Below are 25,967 nucleotides of genomic sequence, written 5' to 3' on the forward strand. Positions count from 1 at the left end.
AAGTAGCAGTAGTAGTTTATTTTTCTCACACATTGCTTACATGAGAATTTTTTAATATTGTGATACACAATAAATCTGTGTGTTTCATGAAGGACAGTTTGATCTTGGAACAACTTCATTCACCATGTATTGGGTAAATAACTCATTGGCTGACATGGATCGGATGCCTACTAGTGATAAATTCATTTACTAAGGCATGTTTACAGCTCACATTATCAGTGCAGATAGCAACAGTGGGAGCACGCATACTATGTGCTGTGTCATTGAACTATTTCCATCGGCATCTGTACACTCTGCCAGATATATCTGCCCACTATAATCTATCAGTTTGTCTTGTAAAAATATCCCCCAACCCCTCTCTGCTTCATTTCGTACCTCATGCAAAAGAAGTCTTGTTGGTTTTTCAGGGGTGTTCCCGTAGTAAGACGAAACAGTGGGTGTAGCCTACTATCATTACTACAACAGTCTTGTGAAGATAAAAAAAAATTCACAATGTTTGATCTCAAGCAAAATTTTATCTTTTATTCTAGTTTTTCTTCAAGCAGCTAGTGACTGGAAATTTAAACTGAGGGGTAAGTCATTATAACTCTACTTGAAAGTACATAGTTTGAAATCATTTTTTCAGATGTCAAGTAATTATTTGTGAAGTTCTTCAGTAGACTCTTGAGAGGTTCTGTGGTTAGTTTATTGTTTGATTTGATTGATTTTTCAATTGGGTAAAAAAGCGTTGGAGACTTATCTAAAATAAAAAGGCCACATGTTGTTATGCACTTCCTGTCAAGAAATGTGTGAAGATTGTATCACATCATTAGTAATCAGGTAATTATGTTTCAATCTCACGTTTTGAATTGATGTCACGGTATTAATCTCAAGGTCTGATGATTATTGCAATTATTGTGGATGGCATGTATCTTTCTTGCTAGCCAAGTCCTTTCCACTAGTTTGTGTGTGTGTGTGGGTGGGTGTGTGGGGGTGTGTGTGTATGTGTGTGGGGGGGTTGTACATGTGAAAAGAAAAATCTGACGTTACCAAGGTAAGGGAAATTTATTTGCATAGCACAATTTAACACAACACTGAAGAAACTAAACATTTATAAAACATTGGCTATCATACCTAATATTTTACTGCAAATACAATGTAAATAAATTAATTTGTAATATAATTTGTAAATTAATTTGTTTACATTGTATTAGCAGTAAGATTTTAGGTGTGATTGATTAGCCAATATTTTTTAAATTGAGCCAATGTTTCATTTTTTTCATTTTAGGCAATTCAATGAGCTTTACACCACATTGAAATAAGCAATAAATAATTACAAGAAACCAATAAAGAAATAGAAATTTAAAAACATACACACACAAATGAGAGGATACATGGTTAATTACCATGCAAACCAATCCCTGTCCATCCAATGTTTGAATTAGTATTTTTTCCAAAACACTATTATTGCTGCAGTGTAGTAACATTCATTGAGGCAACTTATGTTGATTTGTAGATTTGTAGGTTAATTTTGGACTTTTGCGTATGATATATGTATCACATGAAAATAAAAATTAATTTATTAATAACTGCTACGAGGGATGCAAAAAAAATGAACCCATATATAGTGGGATCAATCTACAACTATTAAATGAAAACAAATGACAGATACTGTATTTGTCATGAATATGAATATACATTTCCACTGAGTTAGGTCAATGTATTCATCTGTTTGGAAATCAGAAGGGATGACTTCAGCTTCCACACAACTCTGAACAAGATAAGTAATATAGACACGTGTTGGATTCTTTAACTTCACATGGTGTCAGTTTAACTTGAAAAGTGATGCTTTGACTTGCAATGTCATATTTGTAGACTCTTACCAAACGTGACTGCCTGTTAGTCAACGCCATACTCAAGTGTCCAGGGTGGAGCCTTTTCAAACACATTCTGACCTCTGTTCAGTCCCATTGGCAGGTTATATTTAGCTCCATGGCATGTTTTACTAATGCCACTGGTTGCATTGAAGATAGTCCTTAACTCTTTTACTGTCAATGATGATGATGACAGACGTCCAAACATGTGGCTCTTTTCATCCTCCTGCTGAATTTAAATGATTTTATCACAAGTAGACATCCAATCCATTTGAGCTGGAAGGGTGGTAGTGAATGTACTTTTGTTCATTCGCTGCTAGCCCTCCCACTGATTCAATGACAGCCAATGATTTAGCACTCCTTACCCACTGTGAGTTAAGCTTCCTTATCAATACGGAATTTACTGACTTTTTTCCATAACCCACAAGAGTACTTTGTAATAGCATTACTTTATAGTGTTCAATTATGGTAGTAAATTTTAGCACATGCTTATATTGCTTGTTGTTCAGTTCACAGAACTTACAGATTTTCAAATGGTTCTTCGACTTCTTTATTCCGGTAATGTGTGTTGTTCCGGGTAACGTCATTTTTGCAATATAAGGCGCACCTGACTATAAGCCGCCACCCACCAAATTTGACACAAAAAGGACATTTTTTCAGAGATAAGCCGCACTGGAATATATGCCGCAGCTGTCCCCACACTGTTATGGAATATTTACACCAAAAAATATTAACAGGTAACACATTATTTGACAGCGGCATCATATGACTGTCATAAGACCAAATGAACAATCATGAAGCTTTGAACCAATTGGCTGCAAAGCTTTAAGAAGCTTCATTTGGCCATCACTGCTCCCTTGGGGGAGACAGTCAACCTCTGCTGCCACCTGCTGTCAACACTGTTGTTGTCCAACATGCCTCCTAGCATGCTTTGCAGCACTACAAATGTAAATAACAATCAAAATTCATGTTCTGTGCTTATTATTTCTTCAGTTACTGTTCCAGTTGTTTCATTAATTGCTAGTTATGGTATTTAGTAACACTTTGACAGTGACGCGTTAAGACTGTCATTAGACAATGATAATTATAACATGACACTGTCATGAGCATTATTGAATTCTTATAACAGATGCCTTTTAGTGTTATCCGGCAAATTATCTCACTTTTGAATGGATGTAAAAGATCCCAGCTGGACATAAATGGAGTTCGTGACATAATTTGCCGGATGACACTTAATGACATCTGTCATAAGCATTCAGTAATGCCCATGATAGTGTCATGTCTTAATTATGACGGTTTTATGATGCCACAGTCAAATAAAGTGTTACCTATTAACCCAAATAAATCAACAAATAAGCAGCACTGGACTATAAGCCGCAGGATTCAAAATAAAGGAAAAAAGTAGCGGCTTATAGTTATAGAAAATTACGGTTATTTCAGTGTTTGTGAAAGTATTTTGCCGTTGAAGCAAATACCTTTCATTCATTCATTCATTCATTCAATCAATCATTCATATCCTGTACTGCTTATCCACACGAGGGTCACGGAGGTTGTGTTTCTGGATCCTAATGTGATCATAATTAGTACATATTAGTGTGTAACATGCATGGATTTCTTTTTTAAAAAATGTCAAGTAATAGTCCAGAGGCGATGGTAGTTGCCAATGGTAGATGGTAGCACAATTACAGTTACAACAACAAACATGATAACTTTTTATAAAAAAAAATTTACTCATTCATAAACGCCATAATGTAAGGCAAAACTAATAAAATTAACTATGAACTACGTTTAATTAACAATGTAATTTTATCAATTTTTTGACTTACTGTTTTAAGCCTCAAAAGAACAAGCGTTATAACTAATCCAATCAACTTTCATCCCTTCTCTGGATCTTCATAAATAGGCCTGCCTCTATTATTTCTAGGCTGATAATAATTTACCATAACTAAGTCTTTCCCTGAAGAATGGAAATTTAAATCAAGGTGACAGAATGGAGTCACAGCTAAGAAGTAGCTACACTTCATTTGGGGCGGTATCACTTATGTATTCTCCCTCCGCACGGCAGCAGACCATTTAAGAATACCATTAGTAAATTAGCATACGGTCCCAAAATACAGAAAGGAATAAATTCCACAACCCTGTAATAGATGAGGTAGTGTATAAGTAATGGTAAGCAACATGTTACTGTATTGATTACACGTTTATTGTGGAATTGCCCACTGCTTTAATTAAACCATTAAAGGCAGAATGAGGACAAATAGTCATTTTCCCTTTACCCTATGCAGTGATCCCCATTTATCATGGGGATACTCTTACAGACTCAGCTATAATTGATTTAAAAAAAATAATAATAAAATCAACCATCTTGACCATATACCGTAATTTTCGGACTATAAGCCGCTACTTTTTTCTGTCATTTTGAATCCTGCGGCTTATAGATCGGTGTGGCTTATTTGATGATTTATTTGGGTTCATAAGTAACACTTTATTTGAAAGCAGCGATATAAGATTGTAATAAGACAGTCATAATTATGACATGAAACTATCATGAGCATTACTGAATGCTTATGACAGATGCCATTAAGTGTCATCTAGCAAATTATGTCAGTAACTCCATTTATGTCCAGCTTGGATCTTTTATATCCATTCGAAAGTGAGAAAATTTGCCGCATAACACAAAATGACATCTGTAATAAGCACTCATTAACACTCAAAACAGTGTCATGTCTATGGATGGGAATCAGGAACCGGTTCATATAGAGAACCAGTTCCGAGTGTTTGAATTCCATGGATTCGTTTGGCAGTTTATCTAATGATTCTCTTATCGATTCCAACCACCACAAATTATGTCACGTAATTTATGCATGTTACACACAGTCGAATCAACAAGTAAGACTACATGATTACTCAAATAGTGACCACACACCAAGTATAATCTGAAGAGTCGTCACCGAGTGATTCTGCATGGATTTTCACAGAAATGGTGATTTTTTTCCCCCAAAAAAGTCTATTAATGAGTCTATAGCAGGGGTCCCCATCTGCCGGGCCGCGGACCGGTACCGGTCCGTGGCGCATTTGCTACCGGGCCGCACAGAAATAATAATTTAATAACGACCGCATTCTGGCCGAATTAACCCTGTGCCTCTGCTTAGCACACTAATATCCCTGTCTACTCTAGATATAATACTACGGGATAGATTAGAATGTCGTCATGGAAATCCATTGATTGGACTGCTAGCAGTATATCTTGTTTGTGTATATAATATATCTATGTGCACTTGTCCTCATAATAACGTATTGCTAGGCCGCAGGCGCAGCACATTTGTTCCCGGAAATAATTAACCCCCACACAAGCGAAGATGACTGAAAAACAGACGTCTTTGGAGATATTTTTACGACGAAAAGGGCACCTGACGAGCCTACAACCTCGAAGACCCACGAACTGCGAAGGAGTGGATTCGTGACCCGTTTGTGAATAAACCGAGTGATTTGAGCATGTCTGTGCAACAGGAAGATCAACTTGTTGAGATCCCAAATGACGGCGACCTGATTAAACGTAAATTTGAAATAACAACTCTACCGAGGTTCTGGATTAAAGTCATTCTGGAATATCCTGACATCGCTACAAGAGCAATGAAAACCATGCTACAATTTCCAACATCGTATCTTTGTGAAGCGGGCTTCTGTTTAAGGACAAGGCGAAGTCGTTAATGGTGAGAGCGGTGTGCAGTTGTGTGCAGCTTACATGGCAGGATGTATCTGAGGAGAACTTTTCTACAAGTCCTTCCATGATCAAATGTAAGTTAATATTCCATTCTTTCAAGAAAGTTTCTAGTGTTTACTTTGGAATCGCTGCATTTGCAAATTTTGCGGCTATGTTTAACGTTGCGCGCATGCGCAGAACTGCATCGTTGAAATTTTTGATGGGTTGCAAAATTTGTCAGAACACCGGTCCGTGAAAAAAAGACCCAAATAACACCGGTCCATGGTGCAAATAAGGTTGAGGACCCCTGGTCTATAGTATTCCTCGTCAAATACTCTATAAGAAAAATATCCCATATATGCGTCTAAAATAATCCTAAACGATTTTATTAGCCATTTTAACATTCCTGTTAGAAAGGTTCCTTGGGCATGCGTTCATTCCCAATGCAACCAGTCAGTTACTTCCTGTTTTGGGCCTACGTAACACACGCTGCATATTCTGGGACCGAGAATAGGCGTAAGGTGCGCGTTTCAAGCAGAGTGCGGCGACCTGTTAATCAGTGTGCGTCCATGAACGAATGTAAGTATTTCCTCTTCATGTCATAAAGTTCTTATGATAAGTTAGAGCAGTTATCAGCGCGACGGTTTCGTGTTTTTACTGTTACGTCGGCTGGTTGCTCCCGCTCATCCTCGGTGCATCAAGGAGAGTGTTGTTTACATTATATACACGTTGCACATTTGTGTTAAGAGGGAATGTGTTAGTTTAGCATTTTAAGATGATGTTGTACATCCATATAAGTGAAAAGTGCTTTGTTTATGCCACTTTTATGGCCAAAATGACCGCACGTGCACGCAGCGTGCTTCCGGGTTGTGCGCGCGCGCTCGCGCCCACCCACCTTTGTGTTCATTATACTGTGCGAGTCATGTATCTGTGTCATTGACTGCTTTACAGTCCATTTTCATTGTTTATTGCATCAGCACTAATATGATGTAATTTTCTTTCCTTTAAGAGCCATACATACATATATTCACACATTCCAGTCTTCTTCCACACACATACAAATAAATCAACATCTTTCCATGCATGCTCTCATCTGCTCATTGAATGATTCTCATATCAAGTGCCATTGCCTGTATATAGTTGTGCCTGTTGCCAAGTCGGATTAAAAGTGCCAAAAACCAACTCCACTCTCCGCTCCTTGTGTTCTAACCGACACCCTGAGGCGAATGCACCATAAAATACATTGAACCCAGAACCTTATACAGTCCATTAGTCCAAATTAGAATCGATAAAAGAATCGATAAAGAATCGAATCGTTAAGCAATATCGATAATGGAATCAGAATCATAAAAATCGTATCAATTACCATCCCTAGTCATGTCATAATGATAAGTGTTTAATGACAGTCCTTTGGCACCACTGTCAAATAAAGTGTTACCAATTACCATAACTAGCTATTAATGAAACAACTGGAACAGTAACTGAATAAATAATTAGCACAGAACACGAAATGTGATTGTTATTTACACCTGTAGTGCTGCAATGCATGCTAGGAGGCATGTTGGACAACAACAGTGTTGACAGGTGGTGGCAGCAGAGGTTGACTGTCTCCCCCAAGGGAGCAGGGATGGCCAAATGAAGCTTGTTGAAGCAATGACGCTTTGCAGCCAATTGGTTCAAAGCTTTGTGGTGGTTCATTTGGTCTTAAAGTGTTACCAGTTAATATCGTTTGGTGTAAATATCCCATAATACAGTGAGGACATCTGCGGTTTATAGTCCAGTGAGGTTTATCTATGAACGTTTTGTGCCAAATCTGGTGGGTGGTGGCTTATAGTATAAAAATTACAGTATATACTGTCTATACATTTTGTTTGTTTGTTTGTTTGTTTGTTTGTTTGTTTTGATCCTACAGCATAGTTTAAACAACATTAAACTTAAACACACCTAATTGTCTGTATATAATTAAAAAAACAATTATGAGAAATAAATGTGTTTTCGCTGAAGCGTGAATGATGAACCACATTAAAGCGACGATAAATAAACTTTGTTTGACACGTTGAATGTGACTATTATGATAAGGAATTTTCTTCTGATTTCAGTGAGCAAAGAGGCTGACAAGCATACAGTACCTTAGAATGGCACAAAGAATGTTTCAAGAAAGTGGGAAGGATGGCCGCTCAGGTGAGACGGGATTATGGCAGCGATCAACAGCAAATGTGCTTATCACGACGATCCCAGAGACATAATGAGACCGAGATGAATGTTCTAATCTAACCAATGCCAGTGCTATAATCGGCATTGTTGCTTATATTGTTGCTCACATGTTTTTTGTTATAGGGGTTTACAAAGTAAACGATTACTTTTTTCATAGTATTGAATGTTATGATACACATTAGTTAAACATTTCTTTTGATTACACAAAGAATGTACTGTAAGTTCTACACCCCATTTTTTGTAAATTGCACAATTTTAGATTCTCCAAGCAGTTCTCCTCATTTTTGTTTTGCAGTTTTAGGAATGCTAACAGTTCAGGTGGAAAGGGATCCAAAGACAGGAGCTGCAGTGGTGAAGTCTGTGGCTCCCATGACCACACCAGTCAGTGAGCCCCTGGCCACCACCGTCTTTGACGACGGCAGGAGAAGCATCCATGCGGTCTGTGAGTCAGGCTTTCATCCCTCAACTGAAGAGCTCGGGCAGATTTTGAGTTTTGTTGATGACGTTGGGATGCAAGTAATGCTAGATGAGGTCACGGTCACTGCAAATGAAACAGAACCTAAGCTGGATAATGCAGAAGCCAACGGTGTTCCAGTCAAAAAAACACAAGCCTCTGTCAATCGGTCTATGTCTAAAGAAAACCATCTGTCGGTAAACAGACACATAAGTCCTAACTCTGAAGCTAACCTGATGACAGAGGTCAGTGCGAGTATGAGATCTGAGAAGGATGCAAATGTGATGGTGCTTAGAGACACATCAGGAAAAGAGGTGACCATGGAGGATCAAGATTTGGAGGAAAGCCCAGTTACACTTTTGTTCCTGGGGTACACTGATTCCACAACTACCCAAGAAGACCCAAACATGCTCACTGCTGAAAGAGTGATCATCTCAGATGATGGAGAGGAAAACAGTGTGGCAGATCAGGGGGCAGGAAAAGAGAATCCAAGCGATATGTATCGAAACATATCCCCGAAGGAAAATGTTCAAACATCTCAAGTCCTGGAAGATCGTGCTAATAAAAAATCCTCCGCGCCTGCTGCCGAGGATGGAAAAAGCCCTTCTAAACGCAAGACCTGTCAGTGTTGTTCTGTCATGTAAAAAGTGACCTAATTTGATCAAACTTGTAATTTCCAAAATGAAACTGCATCATTGAGGCCCACTTAACTCAATTGACACACATTAGACTTTTTTTTCTGACCATCTGTTCCTTCCTTTTGATTTTTATTAACTATACACAAACATACGCACCCACACACATCATTATGACAGCATAATGCTGTCATTTGACAGTAACTGTGTAATGGCAGTTTCACTGAGCTCTTTAAAAAAGCACTTTCTCCCCCTAGAGGTGAAAAGCAAGCAATCCAATATGCATGCAAATGCAACTCGTCAGTCAACAACTCTAAAACGTCTTTGTTTACGTCAAGACCTTTTCTTTATACATGAGGGGGAAAATATTACATTCTGTTGGAAGGGATAAAATGGTAGCAAATCAACTTGTTAACTCTTTCACTGCCAGATATACAGTGAGGAGCAGAAGTATTTGCACCTGTTGTGATTTTGCAAGTTCACCCACTTAGAAAATAGGTAGAGGAAATTTCAATCATAGATGCATTTCCATTTATAGAGGCATCATCTATTTTTTAAAAAATAATTAAAAAATGATTTTTCAAATAATTTTATTTGTATTGTACTGGGGTTAATAAGTATTTGTACCCCTGAGAAAATTAGTGCTAAAATTTAGTGCAGAAGCCTTTGTTTGCAGTTACAGACGTCAGATACACATATGGCGACAGGGATTTTAGGCCATTCCTCCACACAAATCTTCTCTAGTTCTGTCATGTTTCGGGGCTGTCGTCAGGGGCGTTACTGGGGGGGGTGCAGTGCCCACTCACGAACACGCTCTGCCCACCCAAAGAAAACTGGATGTAGTACTAACGGCAGTCTGGGCACCGCGTATAGTATCCCATTCATATAGTATTGATGTGTTTTAACCTTTGTGTTGTTTACCTCCTCCTTCACCTTAGAAAAAAAAAAAAAAAAAAAAAAAAAATGAAATGAAATGAAATGAAATCAAATGTTGGTTTTGTTCCTAGGGGGCGCTACACACATTTACGCATATATATATATATATATATATATAAATATATATATATATATATTTTTTTTTTTTTTTTGTACATTTTATCAAAGTTTTCACCAGTGTTTACCTGGCTTTTGAGTTTGGTGAGTTTTGAAGCATTCTGAGGGGGTCAAAGTAGGGCTCAAAGCGTCAGCGGGACAAAGAATGACTGCTAGCGGGCGCTACATAGTGTAATTGGAATTTGTCTTTACACAGTATCAAAGATTGCGCCTGTCTTGACCTGCCTGCCGATTTTGGTGCATTTTGAAGCATTCTAATTGGGTCAAATTGAGCTCAAAGGGGCTGCGGAGCAAATAATAACTATAATAGTAATAATAAAAAACCGAGGAACCACAATAGGTTACCTAAAAAAAACATTGCTACCTGCATGTCCATACTGTTCAGTAATGGATGTGTTCCAAGTCAAATAAAACAAATCAACTTTTATTTGTTTAGACCAAATCACAACAACAATTATCTCAAGGAGAAAACAAAACATGTTTTAAGGTGCAGTATCCCTATGCTGGATTTTGACCTACTTGAGAATTGTAGCTTTTTGATGCCCCCCCCCCCACCCCCCACCCCCAGGTAAGACTAATGCACACCCACACCTGCCATCGTGGTAACACACTTGGCTGTCGTTGAGACACACCAAGTTTCAGCTCCAACAAAGATTTTCTATTGGATTGAAGTCTGGAGACTGGCTTGGCCACCCCAGAATCTTGATATGCTTTTTACGCAGCCTTCGTCAGCTTGGCTCTGTGCTTCGGATCATTGTCATGCTGGAAGATCCAGCCAAGACTCATCTTCAAGTCTCTAACTGGGGGAAAGAGGTTGTGGCTCAAAATCTAATGAAACGTTTCACCATTCATCCTCTACTTTATAGAGTACAGCCGTCCTGTCCCCTTTGCTGAAAAGCAGCCCCAAAGCATGAGGTTTCCACCCCCATACTTCATTGTGATGATGGTGCTCTTGGGATTGCACTCATCCTTCTTTTACCTCCACACACGACAAGTAAAGTTTGCACTAAAAATGTAGTACTTTGGTCTCATCTGACCACATTATTTTCTCACATGACCCCTTTGCATCAATCAGAAGGTTCCTGGCAAACTTCAGACAGGCCTTCACATGTACTGGCTTCAACAGGGGAACCTTCTGAGCAATGCATGATTTTAAACTATTGCACCATAGTGTTCTACTGACAGTAGCCTTTGAAACTGGGCATCAAGCTCTCTTCAGGTCATTGACCAGCTCCTATCATGTAATTCTAGCCTGAGCCCTTACTTTTCTCATCATAAGTGATGCACTATGAGGACAGATTTTACATGAAGCCCCATTCCGAGGTAGATTATCAGTCATGTTTAGCCTTTTCCATTTTCTAACAATTATTGCAACTGTTGATTTATTTTTTACCAAGCTGCTTTCCAGTTGTCCCATAGCCTTTTCCAGCTTTGTGAAGCTCAACATTTTTTTCTGTGGTGTCTAGTGAAAGCTCTCTGGTCTTGCCCATGGTAGCAGTTGGATTATGACTGACTGTGGGGTGCACAGGTCACAATAATGAGCTCAAACAGGTGGCGGGTGGTTACTACTGGGGTAAAGGTAGAGTTGTTTAAGGCAGACTGAGAACTCTTTGAGTGTCATAATTATTGCTGATTCTCAGGGGTACAAATATGTATGAACCCCAGTAAATTACAAATAAATTATTTTTAAAATTCATACAATGTGAGTCCCGGATTTTTTTTTTTAGATTATGTCTCTGTAAATGGAAATGTATCTACAGTATGATTGAAATTTCATACCTCAACCTATTTTCTATATGGGTGAACTTGCAAAATCACAAGGGGTGCAAATACATCTGCTCTTAGCTGTATTGTACAGTATTCACAATGTATGTTTCGGTAGTTAGTAAAAGAAGCACGTATATTAACCTGTTCATGGACAGTGGTTACTACAGTTGACATCTTTTGAAAATATATCATTAGCTTAACACATTCACCACCAGCCTAGGTTATGGAGCATGTGTTGTGGTAGTAAGTAAAAAAAGGAAAATTGATACTCAAAACACCTATTGACATTAATAGACATCTGATCCACTGGGATCATTCGATCACTTCCAGCCCCTCCAGTTAAAATGGATTGGATGTCTAACTGCCATTGATGGCAGCTGAAGAGCTAAGCTGTGTGGGGTCACAAAATAAAAAAATAAAAAAATAAAACACCCAGAGCAGCACGTGGTCCACACTTCTTTGAAATATTATTCTTCTATTTTTTTCAATTTATTACAATTTGTTTAATGTATTTTTTTGACATTTAATTTTTTGGTTTACATCTTATTAGTTATTTTTATCATTATTACTTATTTATTATTGATGTTTATATATTTTTACTACTCTTGTTTTTTTATTTTTATAAGCATTTTTTTTTTCAATACGATTCTTTCAGTTAATTCATTCATTTTAAAGTTATTTATATACTGTTTTTTTTTTTTTTTTTGCCCATTGCAAAATACGTGCGGGAAACACTATTGTCCCCTTGGCCGCAAGTTAGAGACCCCTGCCCTATATAAATGTAAAAATTTTTTTTTTTTTTTTTTTTTTAATGAAGAAAAATATAATAAATAATTCATGCATGAAAGGGTTAAAAACACCCACTGTCAGCGCTAGACGTCCAATTCCTTATGAATGGAAGGGACGAATGATCAAATTCATTCGCCCTCTCCCTCAAAACGAATTGGATGTCTCGGGCCGTCAATGTCAGCCAATGAGTTAATTTTAAAAATTATTGACCTTTCATAGATAAACAGAAATTGAGATAAGGGTGATATAGTAATTTGCATTCTAAATTATTAAAAATGTACAACACGTTCAAAATTGGATGTCAGTGTCCTCATTAGACGTCCTGTCTTTAAGAGAGATTTTGTTTAGCCCCATCGCACATGAGTCATGAATCACCTTGACTAGTGCATGCTAAGTAGATCCCCTGAATTATCATCTGGTTAAATCTTATTTCCACTGAGGTTGGCGTGAAATGAATGCAATTCTTTAATCAGGTGGGTTTCCTTATACAGATCATACTTCTAACCTTGTATGATTTTTGAATGCCAGTTACTACAATTGTGTGGTACTGTAAAAATTATATCTATAGAATATAAAACTTTACTATATTTTTTAAGACAAATGAATGACTATCTGCACAGTGCTTGGGTCATACAGTAGCCATCTGAAGGCACAGCTGGTTTCATACCATGAAAATGAAGTCATGGGAAGATTTACTCAATCATAAAATAACATTCAGCATACAAAACAGGACGATGTCATAAACAGGTTAAGCTCATTTAATGTCCTGCCGCTAAAGGTGCTAATGCCTATGTTGATAATCCTTAACTACAACCTAGACATAAAGCTTTGCAATACAGGTGTAAAAATAGACTTTTCGATTTAAACCTGCTCCTCAGTAAAACAGATTACTTTGGAATACAATTATACCATAACTGTATAGTACTCTATTAGTTCAGTGGATGTTCACAGCCAGTCCTTCCACTTTAAATGAATTGAATGTCTAACGTTGTCAATAGCAAAGAATGAGTTAAGGAACTGTATATTTTGTAATAATTAAATTTTTTCCTCACATTTCTTATTTCTAAAACCAAATAAGGTGCTTGAATATCTTGAATATCTTGTCACGATAGAAACAAACAAATCAATAGAAACATGCCAATCAGTGGCCCCCTCAAGATAATACTCGTTGGTGGAGAATAGAGCATCTGGCAGGAGATTCAGGGTTTGGAAACATCAGCAGATCGAGTATTCTTTGCAAAGGGCCCATTACTGCAGTGTTTTTCAAACTTTTCTGAGTCACGGCACGCTTTTACATCGGAAAAAAATGTCGCGGCACACCACAAACCAATAATGTTACAAAATAACTTTCTGTACATAATATTTAATTATATAATGATTTCTCTATACAGTATTTCTACTTACTATGTGTGAAACTTGAGCCTATTTAGATGAACACAAAGCCGATATCCTGGCAGGAATTGAAGAAACACACATGAAGCTCTTCTTCAACAACTCTCAGTCTCTCTCTGTTGTTATTTTTTATTGTAGTAGGGCTAGAAAGGCTCAGAATTATCAGACTGATGTACATTAGACGTGCTGGGGTCCACATTGTCGCGGACTGCAAGGTGGCTGATGGCTAGAAATCTGAGCAGTTCTTGAACGCGACACGAGCAATACCTCGCTCATCTGCACACAACCAAAACCCTCTACCTACTCCCTCCTTCCTGCTTCCTATGACGTTAAAAAAAAATGCGATACTGGATAATTTCTCGCGGCACACTGATGATCTCTCACAGCACACTAATGTGCCGCAGCGTGCCGGTTGAAAAACACTGCATTAGTGGGCCCAAAGCCCCTCGCCCTACTAAGATTCAGTATGTTGTGAAAAACAATTAAAGTTCAGGTCATACAGGGGTATGAAAAAGTATCTCTACCTTCTGGAATTTCTCACATTTCTGCATAAAATCAACATCAAATGTGATCTGATCTTTGTCAAAATCACACAGATAAAAAAAAAAATGCTTTATCTAAAACCACCCAAACATTTATAGGTGTTCTTGTTTTAATGTGGATAGTATGCAAACAAAGACTGAAGGGGGAAAATAAGTGAACCATCACATTTAATATTTTGTGCCCCCCCCCCCCCCCCCCTCTTTGGCAGCAAAAACTTCAACCAGATGCTTCCTGTAGCTGCAGATCAGTCTGGCACATCGATCAGGATTAATCTTGGCCTATTCTTCTCTACAAAAATTTTGTAGTTTAGTCTGATCCTGGGATGTCTGGCATGAATCGCTGTCTTTAGGTCATGCCACAGCATCTAAATGGGGTTCAAGTCTGGACTTTGACTAGGCCACTCCAGAACGTGTATTTTGTTCTACTGAAACCATTCTGAAGTTGATTTACTTATGTGTTTTGGATCATTGTCTTGTTGCAGCATCCATCCTCTTCTTTGCTTCAACTGGCTGACAGATGGCCTCAGTTTTTCCTGAAAAACATCCTGATAAACTTTTGAATTCAGTCTTCCATTAATGATTGCAAGTTGTCCAGGTCCTGAGGCAGCAAAACAGCCTCAAATCATGATGCTCCCTCCACCATACATCACAGTAGGGATGATGTGTTGATGTTGATGAGCTGTTCCATTTTTCCTCCACACATGATGTTGTATGTTACTCCCAAACAATTGAACTTTGGTTTCATCGGGTCCACAAAATATTTTGTCAAAACTTCTGTGGAATGTCCAAGTGCTTTTTGCGAACATTAAACGAGCAACAATGGGTTTTTGGGGGGACAGCAGTGGTTTCCTCCATGGAGCCTTCCCATGAACACCATTCTTGGCCATAGTTTTACATATAGTTGATGTGTGCACAGAGATATTGGAGAGTGCCAGTGATTTCTGTACGTCTTTAGCAGACACTCTGGGGTTCTTTTTTACCTCTCCGAGTATTCTGCGCTTAACTCTTGGCATCATCTTTGGTGGATGGCCACTCCTTGGGAAAGAAGCAACAGTGCCAAACTCTCTCCATTTGTAGACAACCTCTCTGACTGTCGATTGATAAACATCCAGACTTTTAGAGATGGTTTTGTATCCTTTCCCAGCTTTTTACAAATCAATAATCATTGATCGCAAGTCTTCAGACAGCTCTTTTGACCGAGCCATCATGCACATCAGACAATGATTTTCATCAAGGTAATTCTTACCAGGTGTGTGTTTTATAGTGGCCAGGACAGCTTTAAACCACTCATCAGTGATTGGGCACACACCTGACCTAAATTGTTTAGTAGAAATTGGTTTCAATTGCTCTTTAAGTCTCTTTGGCGTAGGGTTCACTTACTAATTTTTCCGCCTTCTGTCACTGTTTGCATGCTATCCTCATTCAAATATGAAAACCTATGAATGTTTGGGTGGTTTTTTTTTAAAAAGCAGACACTGTTTTTACATCTGTGTGATTCTGACAAAGATCAGATCATTTGATGGTGATTTTATGCAGAAATGTAAGAAATTCCAAAAGGTTCAGGTACTATTTCATATGTAGGTGTATGCCTATGACCTTCATTTTCGGAAATGGGTCCACTAGCAAAAAAAAAAAAAGTTACAGTACATGTACCTCCAGTATGACCCTTGTGTTTGATGCACGTGACGACACAGAGGCTAAAGCTAATCCCATCAGCTTAGACTGGCATCGTAGTGAAAGGCAGTCAATGGCAGCACACAGAGAGATTGTGGAAGTGTCACTGTGTACAATATAGATTTCTGAGGAGTTGAAAGACTTTATTCCAAAAAACCAAGGCTCCAGTAGGAGGGAAAAAGGAAGAAGAGCTGTCTTATGTGCAAGTGGACAAATTTGACAATGAGGGATATTTGGATAAGGTAGGAACAAATTACAATATTTAGATTTAGCTAAGCCTTTCAAGACCACAAAAGGCAATGGAATGAAGATCATGCAATACGAATTTAACAGCAGAATACTTCAAAGACAATTAAAACATGACTGATAGAAGACTTAGTGAACCAAAAGCTAAGAAGCAAATAGAAATGAAAAATGATGTAGAGAACGTTGACGCTGACTCAAAGCGTTGCTTGGTAGAGAGAAACAAAAGCAGTCGTGAGACACAAATTCACGAAAATGTTTTAGGGAAAGTGCATTTAACCTCATCTGATAGGAAAGGAAATAAGGGAGGAAGAGAAAGGAACAATGACGAATTTTGGAGAATAGCTTCTGATATTCTTCAAGGTGAGCAACTACTTCACCGTCTGCAAATGGTGCAACAACGGCAGGAGGCAGATATGCAAACCTGCCAGGAAGAACATGAGAAGGAACATGGGAAGTTTCTGACTGAAGATTTGGTAACAAGAGAAGGGAACAACTCAGGTGAAGATGAGAAAGAAGAGATAAGACTTCACACCATCAATTCTGACAAGACAAATCCATTGGAGAACGAAATCACTGAAGAGAAAGAGAGTGGAAAAACTCAAGAAGTCATACCTACACAGCCTGAGCACGATATTACCACTAAAGCAGCAGATCATTCTGATGAGAATCCTAGTGTCAGTGTGTGTAAAGAGTGGATTCCAATCAATTCCGCAGAAACCATTTGCAATGCAACTTCCTTTCGATCCTCTTGCCACCGACTCTCTGTCACAGAGACCTCAACAGAGAGGCGAATCCATGAGGATGCCCAAGGGAAACAGAACCTTCAGAGAGCTGCAGGGATTTTAAACTTGGCAGATGACCCAGACGTACTGGAGATCCCTTTTAATACCAACATAATGTTTGAACTACTTCCCACAAAAATATGTCCAGGCCAAGACAATGATTGTTTGGTTTCAAAGCAGAAAATGCTGGATGAGGTAAATCGGGAAAATCAGAGAGGTCTTGGTACAACTAGACAGAGGGAAGTCCAAAAGGGGTTCCGTGAAGGGAACACACATCAATTAAAGGAGAGGAAATTGCTGTTTGAAGCGTTCCAGCAGGATACCACACAGGGTCCGACCAGACTGAGGAAGCCCCTTACTACATCAATCACGAATCAAGTTTGTCCCACAGTGCTAGAACGCACACGTAGCCTGGATATGTTTTCGACCTTAGAGAGGAAGAAAAGTTTGGAAAACCTGCACTCAACGATGCCAAGTGGTGGATCACGAGATAAAACACGATTATCTCCATACCCAAAGCAGGACAAAAATGTACGTCTTTATAGAAGTTCAGACTCCATAAGCTCTGAGCCCACCACACAAATAACAGAAAGTAGCAGCTCAGTAGGGTTGGACAAGGTACAACTGGAAGCTCCCTTATTCAAACAAAACCCTTTCTTCAAGCTGCGTCCAGCATTGGCGCTGAAGCCGGAGGTTGAGAAGGAAATCCGGGAAGCTGAAGCAAGAGAAGATGAGCTTCGCAGACAAAGGCGTACCATCTACGGAGATAAGCGACAGAGTTCACAGGAGGTTGACAAGGCCTCCCACACGTTGACTGTCATACCAGGTAAGATATCTTCGCCAACCCATATACAGTGGGGCAAATAAGTATTTAGTCAACCACTAATTGTGCAAGTTCTCCCACTTGAAAATATTAGAGAGGCCTGTAATTGTCAACATGGTTAAACCTCAACAGTGAGAGACAGAATGTGGGGAAACCCCCCCCCCCCCAAAAGACAGACAAGACTGAAAAAGCAGTTTCAGCTCTTGCACTCCTCTTTCACTCTCTTTCTTTTGAATCATTAATTGATGTCTAATATTTTGTTTGAAAAAAAAAAACACTTTAAAAAGTTATTCACTTGCATATTTTAAACTTTTAAACAAATGATGTCACAATGAAAAAAATGGTGTCTGTAAAAAAGTCACGGATATCTACCTCATAACTATCGCTTAATTGTAATTTTTTTTTTTTTTTTTTTTTGTTACTATCGCATTTTCTCAGACATGTTAGATGATAAATAATGGATCCAAACAAAGAAACATTGGAAAAAAAACATTTAAAAGGGTGTATATATGAAAAAGAAGATCTCGACCACTCCTTGATGTCTGCGATTTCAGCATCACGACCCTTGTTATATTACCATGTTTCACCCATTAAATCCCCCAAAATTCCAGCTGTGGCCATTCACAGCTGTGTATTGACACTCGGTGATACATGCTACATGGCGCTTTTGGATCAAAACAAGGTAAGTACGCGATAATATCTTGCTAAAGTCATGGCGTCTGTAATTCTGCTCTCGCGTGCGCTCACCTCCAGATAGGGTTTTGCTGTTTAAAAATGTTTTTTTGTTTTTATTTTTTTTTAATGCCCTCCTGTTCAAATTTTTTCTTCCCCCAGAAAATTGAGATTTTAAGCTTTCCAATGATGAATCACACATGCATATAGAACAAGTTTGAGTTTGGCCAAATTGAGGGTCTCAGAGTGGAACTTCAAGTCACCTGAGTGTTTTCTGCCATATATATATATATACACATGGCGGAAAACACAGACAAGACTGAAAAAGCAGTTTCTGCTCTTGCACTCCTCTTTAAAAGAAACTGCCATATTCTAAGCTAAAACAACTGTTGTGTTTGATAGAACAATATGTCTATATGCTGCCATAGCAGATTCATGGCGCATGAAGCCCCTGAACTATTTTTAATTTGTCCGTTTACCCTGAAAACCCCCGTTTACAGACGTCGCGCAACGCTTTTGTTTCAACCCAGCCATAAAACAAAGATAATTAATTATATTTATTATTCAAAATGTATGTCGTTTTTAACTTAGAATCATTCATTGATGTCTCATATTTCGTTAAAAAAAAAAAAAAAAAAACGACTTTAAAAAATTATTCACTCACATATTTTGAACTTTTAAACAAATTATGTCACAATGAAAAAAATGGCGTCTGTAAAAAAGTCACGGATATCTACCTCATAACTATCGCTTAATTGTATTTTTTTGTTACTGTCGCATTTTCTCCGATATGTTAGATGATAAATAATTGATCCAAACAAACAAAAAGTTGAAAAAAAAACATTTAAAAGCGTAAATATATGAAAAAGAAACTCTCGACCACTCCTTGATGTCTGCGATTTCTGCATCGCGACCCTTGTTATATTACCATGTTTCACCCATAAAATCCCATAAAAATCCAGCTGTGGCCATTCACAGCTGTGTCTTGACACTCAGTGATACATGCTACATGGAGTTTTTGGATCGAAACAAAGTAGGTACGCGATTATATCTTGTCATGGCGTCTGTAATTCTGTTCTCGCGTGCTCTCACCTCCAGATAGGGTTTTGCTGTTTATTTTTTTTTTTTTTTTTTTTTTTTTAATGCCCTCCTGCTTAAAATTTTATTCCCCCAGAAAACTGAGATCTTAAGCTTTCCAATGATGTATCGCACATGCATATCGGACAATTTTAAAATTTGGCTAAATCTGGGGTCTCAGAGCGGAACTTCAAGTCACCTGAGTGTTTTCCGCCACATATATATGGTGGAGTACAGTTAACAGTAAGTCTCTTTATTTTTATTTTATTTTTTTTAATTTAGATTTTTTTTTTTTCACTTTGAAAAAGGAAAACATGAATATTCTCATTTGGAAAACGGATTTAATTTAATTTAATATTCATCTTTTATTGACAGTTTTTAATAAATGGGGGGTTGTAAAACATTCTCTTTTCATTTTTGGATTTAGTTCATTTTTTTTAAGAAGAAAACCAGTTAATAATCTCTTTATTTTTTATATTTTTATTTTCTAAATTTACTTTCGCAGGCCACACAAAATGATGTGGCAGGCCAGATCTAGCCCTCGGGCCATCAGTTTCACACACCTGGGTTAGGGTTTCTATCGAAGCTTCAACGCAGCTCAGACAGCAGTCGCAGCACATTAGTTGGTTGCTATTGACAGCAAGAGGCGTCCAACCCATTTGAAATGGGAGGGATAACAGCGAATGAACGGATTTTGGCCACCATTCCAGTTCAAATGGATTGGACATACAGTATAATGGTGACAAACTAGTTTGGGAAAAAATATCATTATTAATTTTTGATTGTTGTAGCAATGGTGAATTTCATTTTTTCTTTGTAGTGAAGCAGATTGTCATGGTTGTACAAAGATTTATGAACACTTGAAGTGTCACTTTGATCCTTATTTCTTCACACATCCTGACCTTCGTAGCCTGTCTGGCACTTAAATGAATGACCTTCTCTATTATCATCACCATGTGTTATTCATGGAACAGGATCAGCTACTAGTGTCAACCCTGTCACAAGCAGTTAGAAATTAGGAGGCAAAAAAGCAAAAAGACATCTACTCATTAACATAAATTATTTAGGGGTTATTTATCTACTACTCTTTAATATTTTAACCTGAACATATTTCCCCAAAATTAATCCAATGAAGGTGTTTGGAGTTAATCTGCAGAGTTTCAGTGTGTGTTGCCGTTACATGACTGCCCAGCAGGAGAGCTTTAAGACACAACAGTACTGTACAGCCAGTTTGGGTGTGTGTGTGTTGTTAGTATTTTTAGCTTTGGAGACTGCTAACAATGTGTGGGTTGATTCAAGGTTAAAATGGCCAAGCAAGCTACACATGACCACAATATATTTTGTCTAGGACTGGGATAAAATGAAAATGACCAGTTTAAAAAAGTGTTTTGCCATGGCAAATTTGAAAAATGCAACAACTGAAAACAACGCAATTAAGGATATTTATTTTTTATTCAGCGTATGCCTTCTAAAATTAAACATAAAATGATACTTTCATAAAAACAAACACAAGTTTGTTACACAGCACACTGATGGCTGAAGGCTGTGCGTGCATGCCCTTAACTGGCTAATTTGTAACCTACAAGCAACACAGGCACCGATGTGTCCATGTGGTGTGTGCAAACGCCCCCTACAGGCAAATTCCAAACCTACAGAAGGCTGCCCTCTACTAGCTAAAACAAAAAAGTAACACTATAAATGCAATCGTATCATTCAATTTCTACTTTGTCTATGTTTTTAGGTGCAAAGCAAGAGTTGCGAGGTAAACTGGAACGAGTCTGGCCACCTCCGAGCAACAAAGAACATCTAAAATCTGAACAGACTAAGGTAACAGAAACAACAATGTGTTCCAGTGACATCTTTCTACATTTGAATTCATATTATTAATAATAATAGTAACAAAAACACGGATTAGCCTTTGTCATTGTATAGGAAAACTCATTAAAGATGTTGGAAAAGCCAAAAGTTAAAAGTCATTGTAATTTTGTGCAATGATCTTATAAGACATATGAGAAAGTATTAAATTAATTTAACCTGTGACTCTCTGGATTAGTTTGTTGTCCTGTATGGTCACTGAGTACTCACAACAGACTTGAACTCATTGGTTGCCATTGACAGCAGTAGACTGGAGGGAAGCAGTGAATTAACATTCCTTCATTTGATGCCAACCTTCTTACTTCAAAAGGATTGGGCGTCTATTTGCGACAAATTCATTTAAATTCACTGCAAAAGAATGAAAAGAGCCACATGACTGGACGTCTGTCATCGTCAATGGCACTGAAAGAGTTAAGCATTAGCAAATAATATTTGTTTTTCCATTGCTACCTGAATTTCAAATGGCTCCAATATCTACAGTTATGACATGAAAAAGCCTGAAAGTAATCTCTCCCACTTGAATATCATCACAGGGGCCGAGTGTGCACAAAGCAGGAAGTCAGAGGTCTCATCTGTGGCAACGCTGGGAGTTTGGTCAGATCAATGGGCAGCATTCAGCAGAAAAGGACTGACGCCTGCCAAGTCTAACACTGCAAAATGATAAAATACTAACATTACTTATACCAAAGGTTGCAATATTAGTTGTTAGTTCCTTTTTAAATAATGCTCCTCTTAACATGCTGTATACATTCTACTTTACTTAACTGAAGTCCTAGTCAGATTTGAAAATACAGTATTCAGTTGCTGAAATGGGTCTGAAGAATGTGGTTTGGTTTTCGGTCCGAAACACTATTATTTATTTTTTAACAAAATTACATTACAGAAACCAAAAAGTTGCGTTGACGGAAGCAAATAGCTCAAGAGCACGCACTTCTCTTGCTATAGTGACAGCAAATTCAGTCAATGAGTGTGTGTTGGCTTGGTGCAGCTATGAGGAAAGAGAATCTATGACATTCACTTTCCACCTTTAGATCTCAAGTCTTTCTCCCTTAAAAACGGGGTTAGCAGTTCATCTTTCCAGCTTTGGAAATTTATTTTTCCTCTCATTCCCACATGTGGGCAAGCACAACCTACATCTTTTCTCAACGTGACTCCACTGCACTGTATAATTGGTTTATGTTTTTGGCCTCCGTTTTCTCATATTCGGTTTCATTTTCGTTTTGGTGCATCACCAAGTCATTTTCTTTTTTGGGGGGTTGGGAGGTCAGAGGGTTTACATATTTAACAGTATATTATTAATTTAATTGCATTATACAGTACAGTACACACATCAATGAAATAAAATAAGTTCTCTGATACAACTTAGAGCATTATAGAAAAACACTCCATCAATCCAACCCTCTTAGCCTAAAAGTCTATATTTGAACAAATTAAGAAGAGGGGAAAAAATGCACCCAAAGTGTGAGCCAATGGCATACGCGGAGATTAAGGGGGGCGGGGGAGTCTGAGTGAGGAAAAGCGGCATGGAAAATTAACGAATGAATGAATGAATTTAAAATTAAGATTTTGCCGGTAAAATGTTGTCCATAAAAGTTGTAAAGCAATAAAACCACCAACAAAAATGAATAAAATGAGCACAAAATTATATTTTTAAAATGGGTCAAAATTAATTTTTGAACAGATCGTGTGACTAGTACCTAGAAACGGTCATTTGCTTTGCTAAGCCAAAACCACCTAATCTAAGCTTTCAAAAGCGACAACAACTACTGAGCGAGAACTGAGCAGAGCACCGCCAAAATGGTGAGCGACGTTTCACTTTGTCCCACGAAAGATGCTAATTGTACAACAGAGCCACAACCAGGTGTACCGTATTCAATGGGCGACGACCTTGGCCAGAAGGATAGCTGTCCTAAGCAGCCTGATTTAGAATTCCCCTAAAAAATGACGGGAAACAAAAAAACGCTCATTTTCAATGTATGATTATAAATTTTCCTGGTTGGAATATTCAGACAAAAAGGATGCTGTATCTTGGTTTGCCTGCCGCCATTGTCAAACTCACCACATTGAGGATTCCTTTCGCAAAGGTGTGAGAGACTGGAAAAACATTAAATTGGATATCTCCGCGGAACGCAAAAATCGGCGCCTACTTCACAGAAAAACGTGCGCGCTGATACACGCACACACAACCACACACACAGCTGGGATGCCTGTTTTCACGAGTATGGGCTAAGCTACTAAACGAGCATATATCTTGTAAGTTAATTTTATTGCTGATGCGGAGTCATCAACATGTTTTGCCCCTCCTGCCACAAGAGTCAAACTCCGCCTATGGTTATAAGCAGGGGTGAAAGTGGTTAGAATTTCTTGCCGGAACTCCCCAACGTGAAGGTCGCCACGGTGCCAGAAATGTTATTTATTTGTTTTTTTGTTTTTTTTGTTTTTGGGGTGGGGGGGGGGGGTCAAAACTACTGAAATGCAAAGAAAACTGCTTTGGTCAGTTATTTCTATAACACATACAAAAACTGATTTTCATTCAAATTTTTATTTATTTATTTTTTTTTTTCTCGACGATTTGCAAAATAAAAGTTAACAAAAGCAGCTATAACCCCAACCTCCATCTCCTAATTTTTATTTTCCCTCATTTCCTCACATACTAAATGCCAAATCTTAATTTTAACTACTCCAGAACATAGGATGTATATTAAAATTGAAGATAATGTAAACATTTACTTTTTGTTGTGTTTTTTTAATAATAAAGATAAAAGTAACATACTTTCAGAAAAATAAGTACAAATGACTTATATTATGCAGAGCGAAATGGAATGTATTTTGAAAATCGCGCAACATTGACTTTTTTTTTAATCAAAAGCAAATGAATAAGTAGCCTAACATAAATGAACAAATATAAGTCCAAAGTGCACATTGATAGGTAAGATGTTCTGAACCTCCCCATCAGAGCAAATAAAACTAAATATGATAAATAAGCCACTTTAACTCTTTCCATGCTCTTAAAGATTTGATCCATTTTCTGTTGCATTGCCCCTTTTTTTTCTTTTTCTTTTTTTTTGCTGTTTCAGAAAGCATGCACATTTGAACCAATCAGAGCTATCGCTGGTGATAGCATGTCAGTATGTCAGCCAATTGAACGGATTAATGAGTGCAGCCATTTTGCTTTGCTGCGTGCATTCGCACATTGACGTGACTCGTTATCGTCAGACTCAGATAACTGCAGCAGCTGGTGAAACCGCCATGCCGTCCGTGGAATAAAATAAATAATACATATCGGTGGAAATGGATTATGCTATACAAGTACTTTATTATGCTTGTTGTCAACATTTTGGTATGTAAAACTGATGTTGGTAGATTGTTTTCTCCTTGGAGATGAAATGCATGTATGGCAGCTTTGTATTTTTTATTTTTTTTTTTTTTTTTTACATAGCGTTTTGACAGTTGCCGTCATATTTTTTGGAATCAAAGCACCGTATACCGGAACTGCGTTCCGGCCCCGAATCTTATACCGGAACTGCGTTCCTGACCGTTCCCGCCCACTTTCACCCCTGGTTATAAGGCCATCCGGTTACAACTTCCCTATTTGTCATTATATTACTTTTTTGTACTGGGGTAAAAAAAAAAAAATACATATCTTTTTGACTTACTTTACCATGTGTGACATAACAAACCTTTCTTGGGCTCATCTTGAGTATTTCGTCCTGATTTCATTCATACAAGGAGCTGTGAGAGTTTTACCAGAATGTTCTATCACACTGCCCAAGATCATTAGCTATCAGTTTATGGCTGACATACATTTTAGACCAAAAAAAAATAGTATTCCATAAACATTTTGTGCCATTGTAAATAAGATAGCGTTTTAATAAGTGGTCATTGGATTACACATAAACAAGGTATATGTAGAAATAAAAATGAGTAAAAAAGGAAGAAAAGTCTTAATAAAAACAAACACACACTTCTCTCCACTGACCGCTGCGCCATCTAGAGGAGACAAGAAAAAATACAGGGACTGGTATTGAAATTATTCACTCACCCTAATCAAGTTGATTTTTTTTTAAGGTGTGTGTAAATATGTTTAAATCTATAAGGTGAGCCATATAGTTCAATCAAGAGAAAAATATTTTTCAAATTACTAGTACTTGAAGAAAAGAATATAAACAAGATTATCTGGTTTGTCTGGTTAGCTACCAGTAAGTGTTACAGCAGGTGTTACACACACACAAAAAAAATGTATTTATTTTTGTCAAAACCATTCAGACCAGAGAAAACCTTTGCCCTTTGACCTTCTGCTTCTCCTTTTACAGTTTATTTTCTAATCTCTGCCATCTGTCGCATAAGAGTATGCCAACAGATTTTCTCTCAGGTGTCCCAGCACAGCTTGCACATTACCGTGGAGACAGCCTGGTT

At 37.9% G+C, this 25,967-nt stretch overlaps 2 protein-coding genes across 2 annotated transcripts; both read left to right on the forward strand.

Moving 5' to 3' along the window:
• Window positions 1–399: 399 nt before the first annotated feature.
• On the forward strand, window positions 400–9,745 carry LOC130904708 (palmdelphin-like). Its single transcript, XM_057817652.1, has 3 exons — window positions 400–572; window positions 7,656–7,737; window positions 8,066–9,745. Exons 2-3 carry the CDS (start codon window positions 7,692–7,694, stop codon window positions 8,866–8,868), a joined length of 849 nt encoding a protein of 282 aa, XP_057673635.1. The 5' UTR covers window positions 400–572; window positions 7,656–7,691; the 3' UTR covers window positions 8,869–9,745.
• Window positions 9,746–16,089: 6,344 nt separating this feature from the next.
• On the forward strand, window positions 16,090–23,949 carry LOC130904460 (uncharacterized). Its single transcript, XM_057817218.1, has 3 exons — window positions 16,090–17,930; window positions 21,418–21,503; window positions 22,085–23,949. Exons 1-3 carry the CDS (start codon window positions 16,436–16,438, stop codon window positions 22,181–22,183), a joined length of 1,680 nt encoding a protein of 559 aa, XP_057673201.1. The 5' UTR covers window positions 16,090–16,435; the 3' UTR covers window positions 22,184–23,949.
• The last annotated feature ends 2,018 nt before the right edge of the window (window positions 23,950–25,967 follow it).

The sequence above is a fragment of the Corythoichthys intestinalis genome, chromosome 16 (assembly GCF_030265065.1).
Source record: "Corythoichthys intestinalis isolate RoL2023-P3 chromosome 16, ASM3026506v1, whole genome shotgun sequence".
NCBI lineage: Eukaryota > Metazoa > Chordata > Actinopteri > Syngnathiformes > Syngnathidae > Corythoichthys > Corythoichthys intestinalis.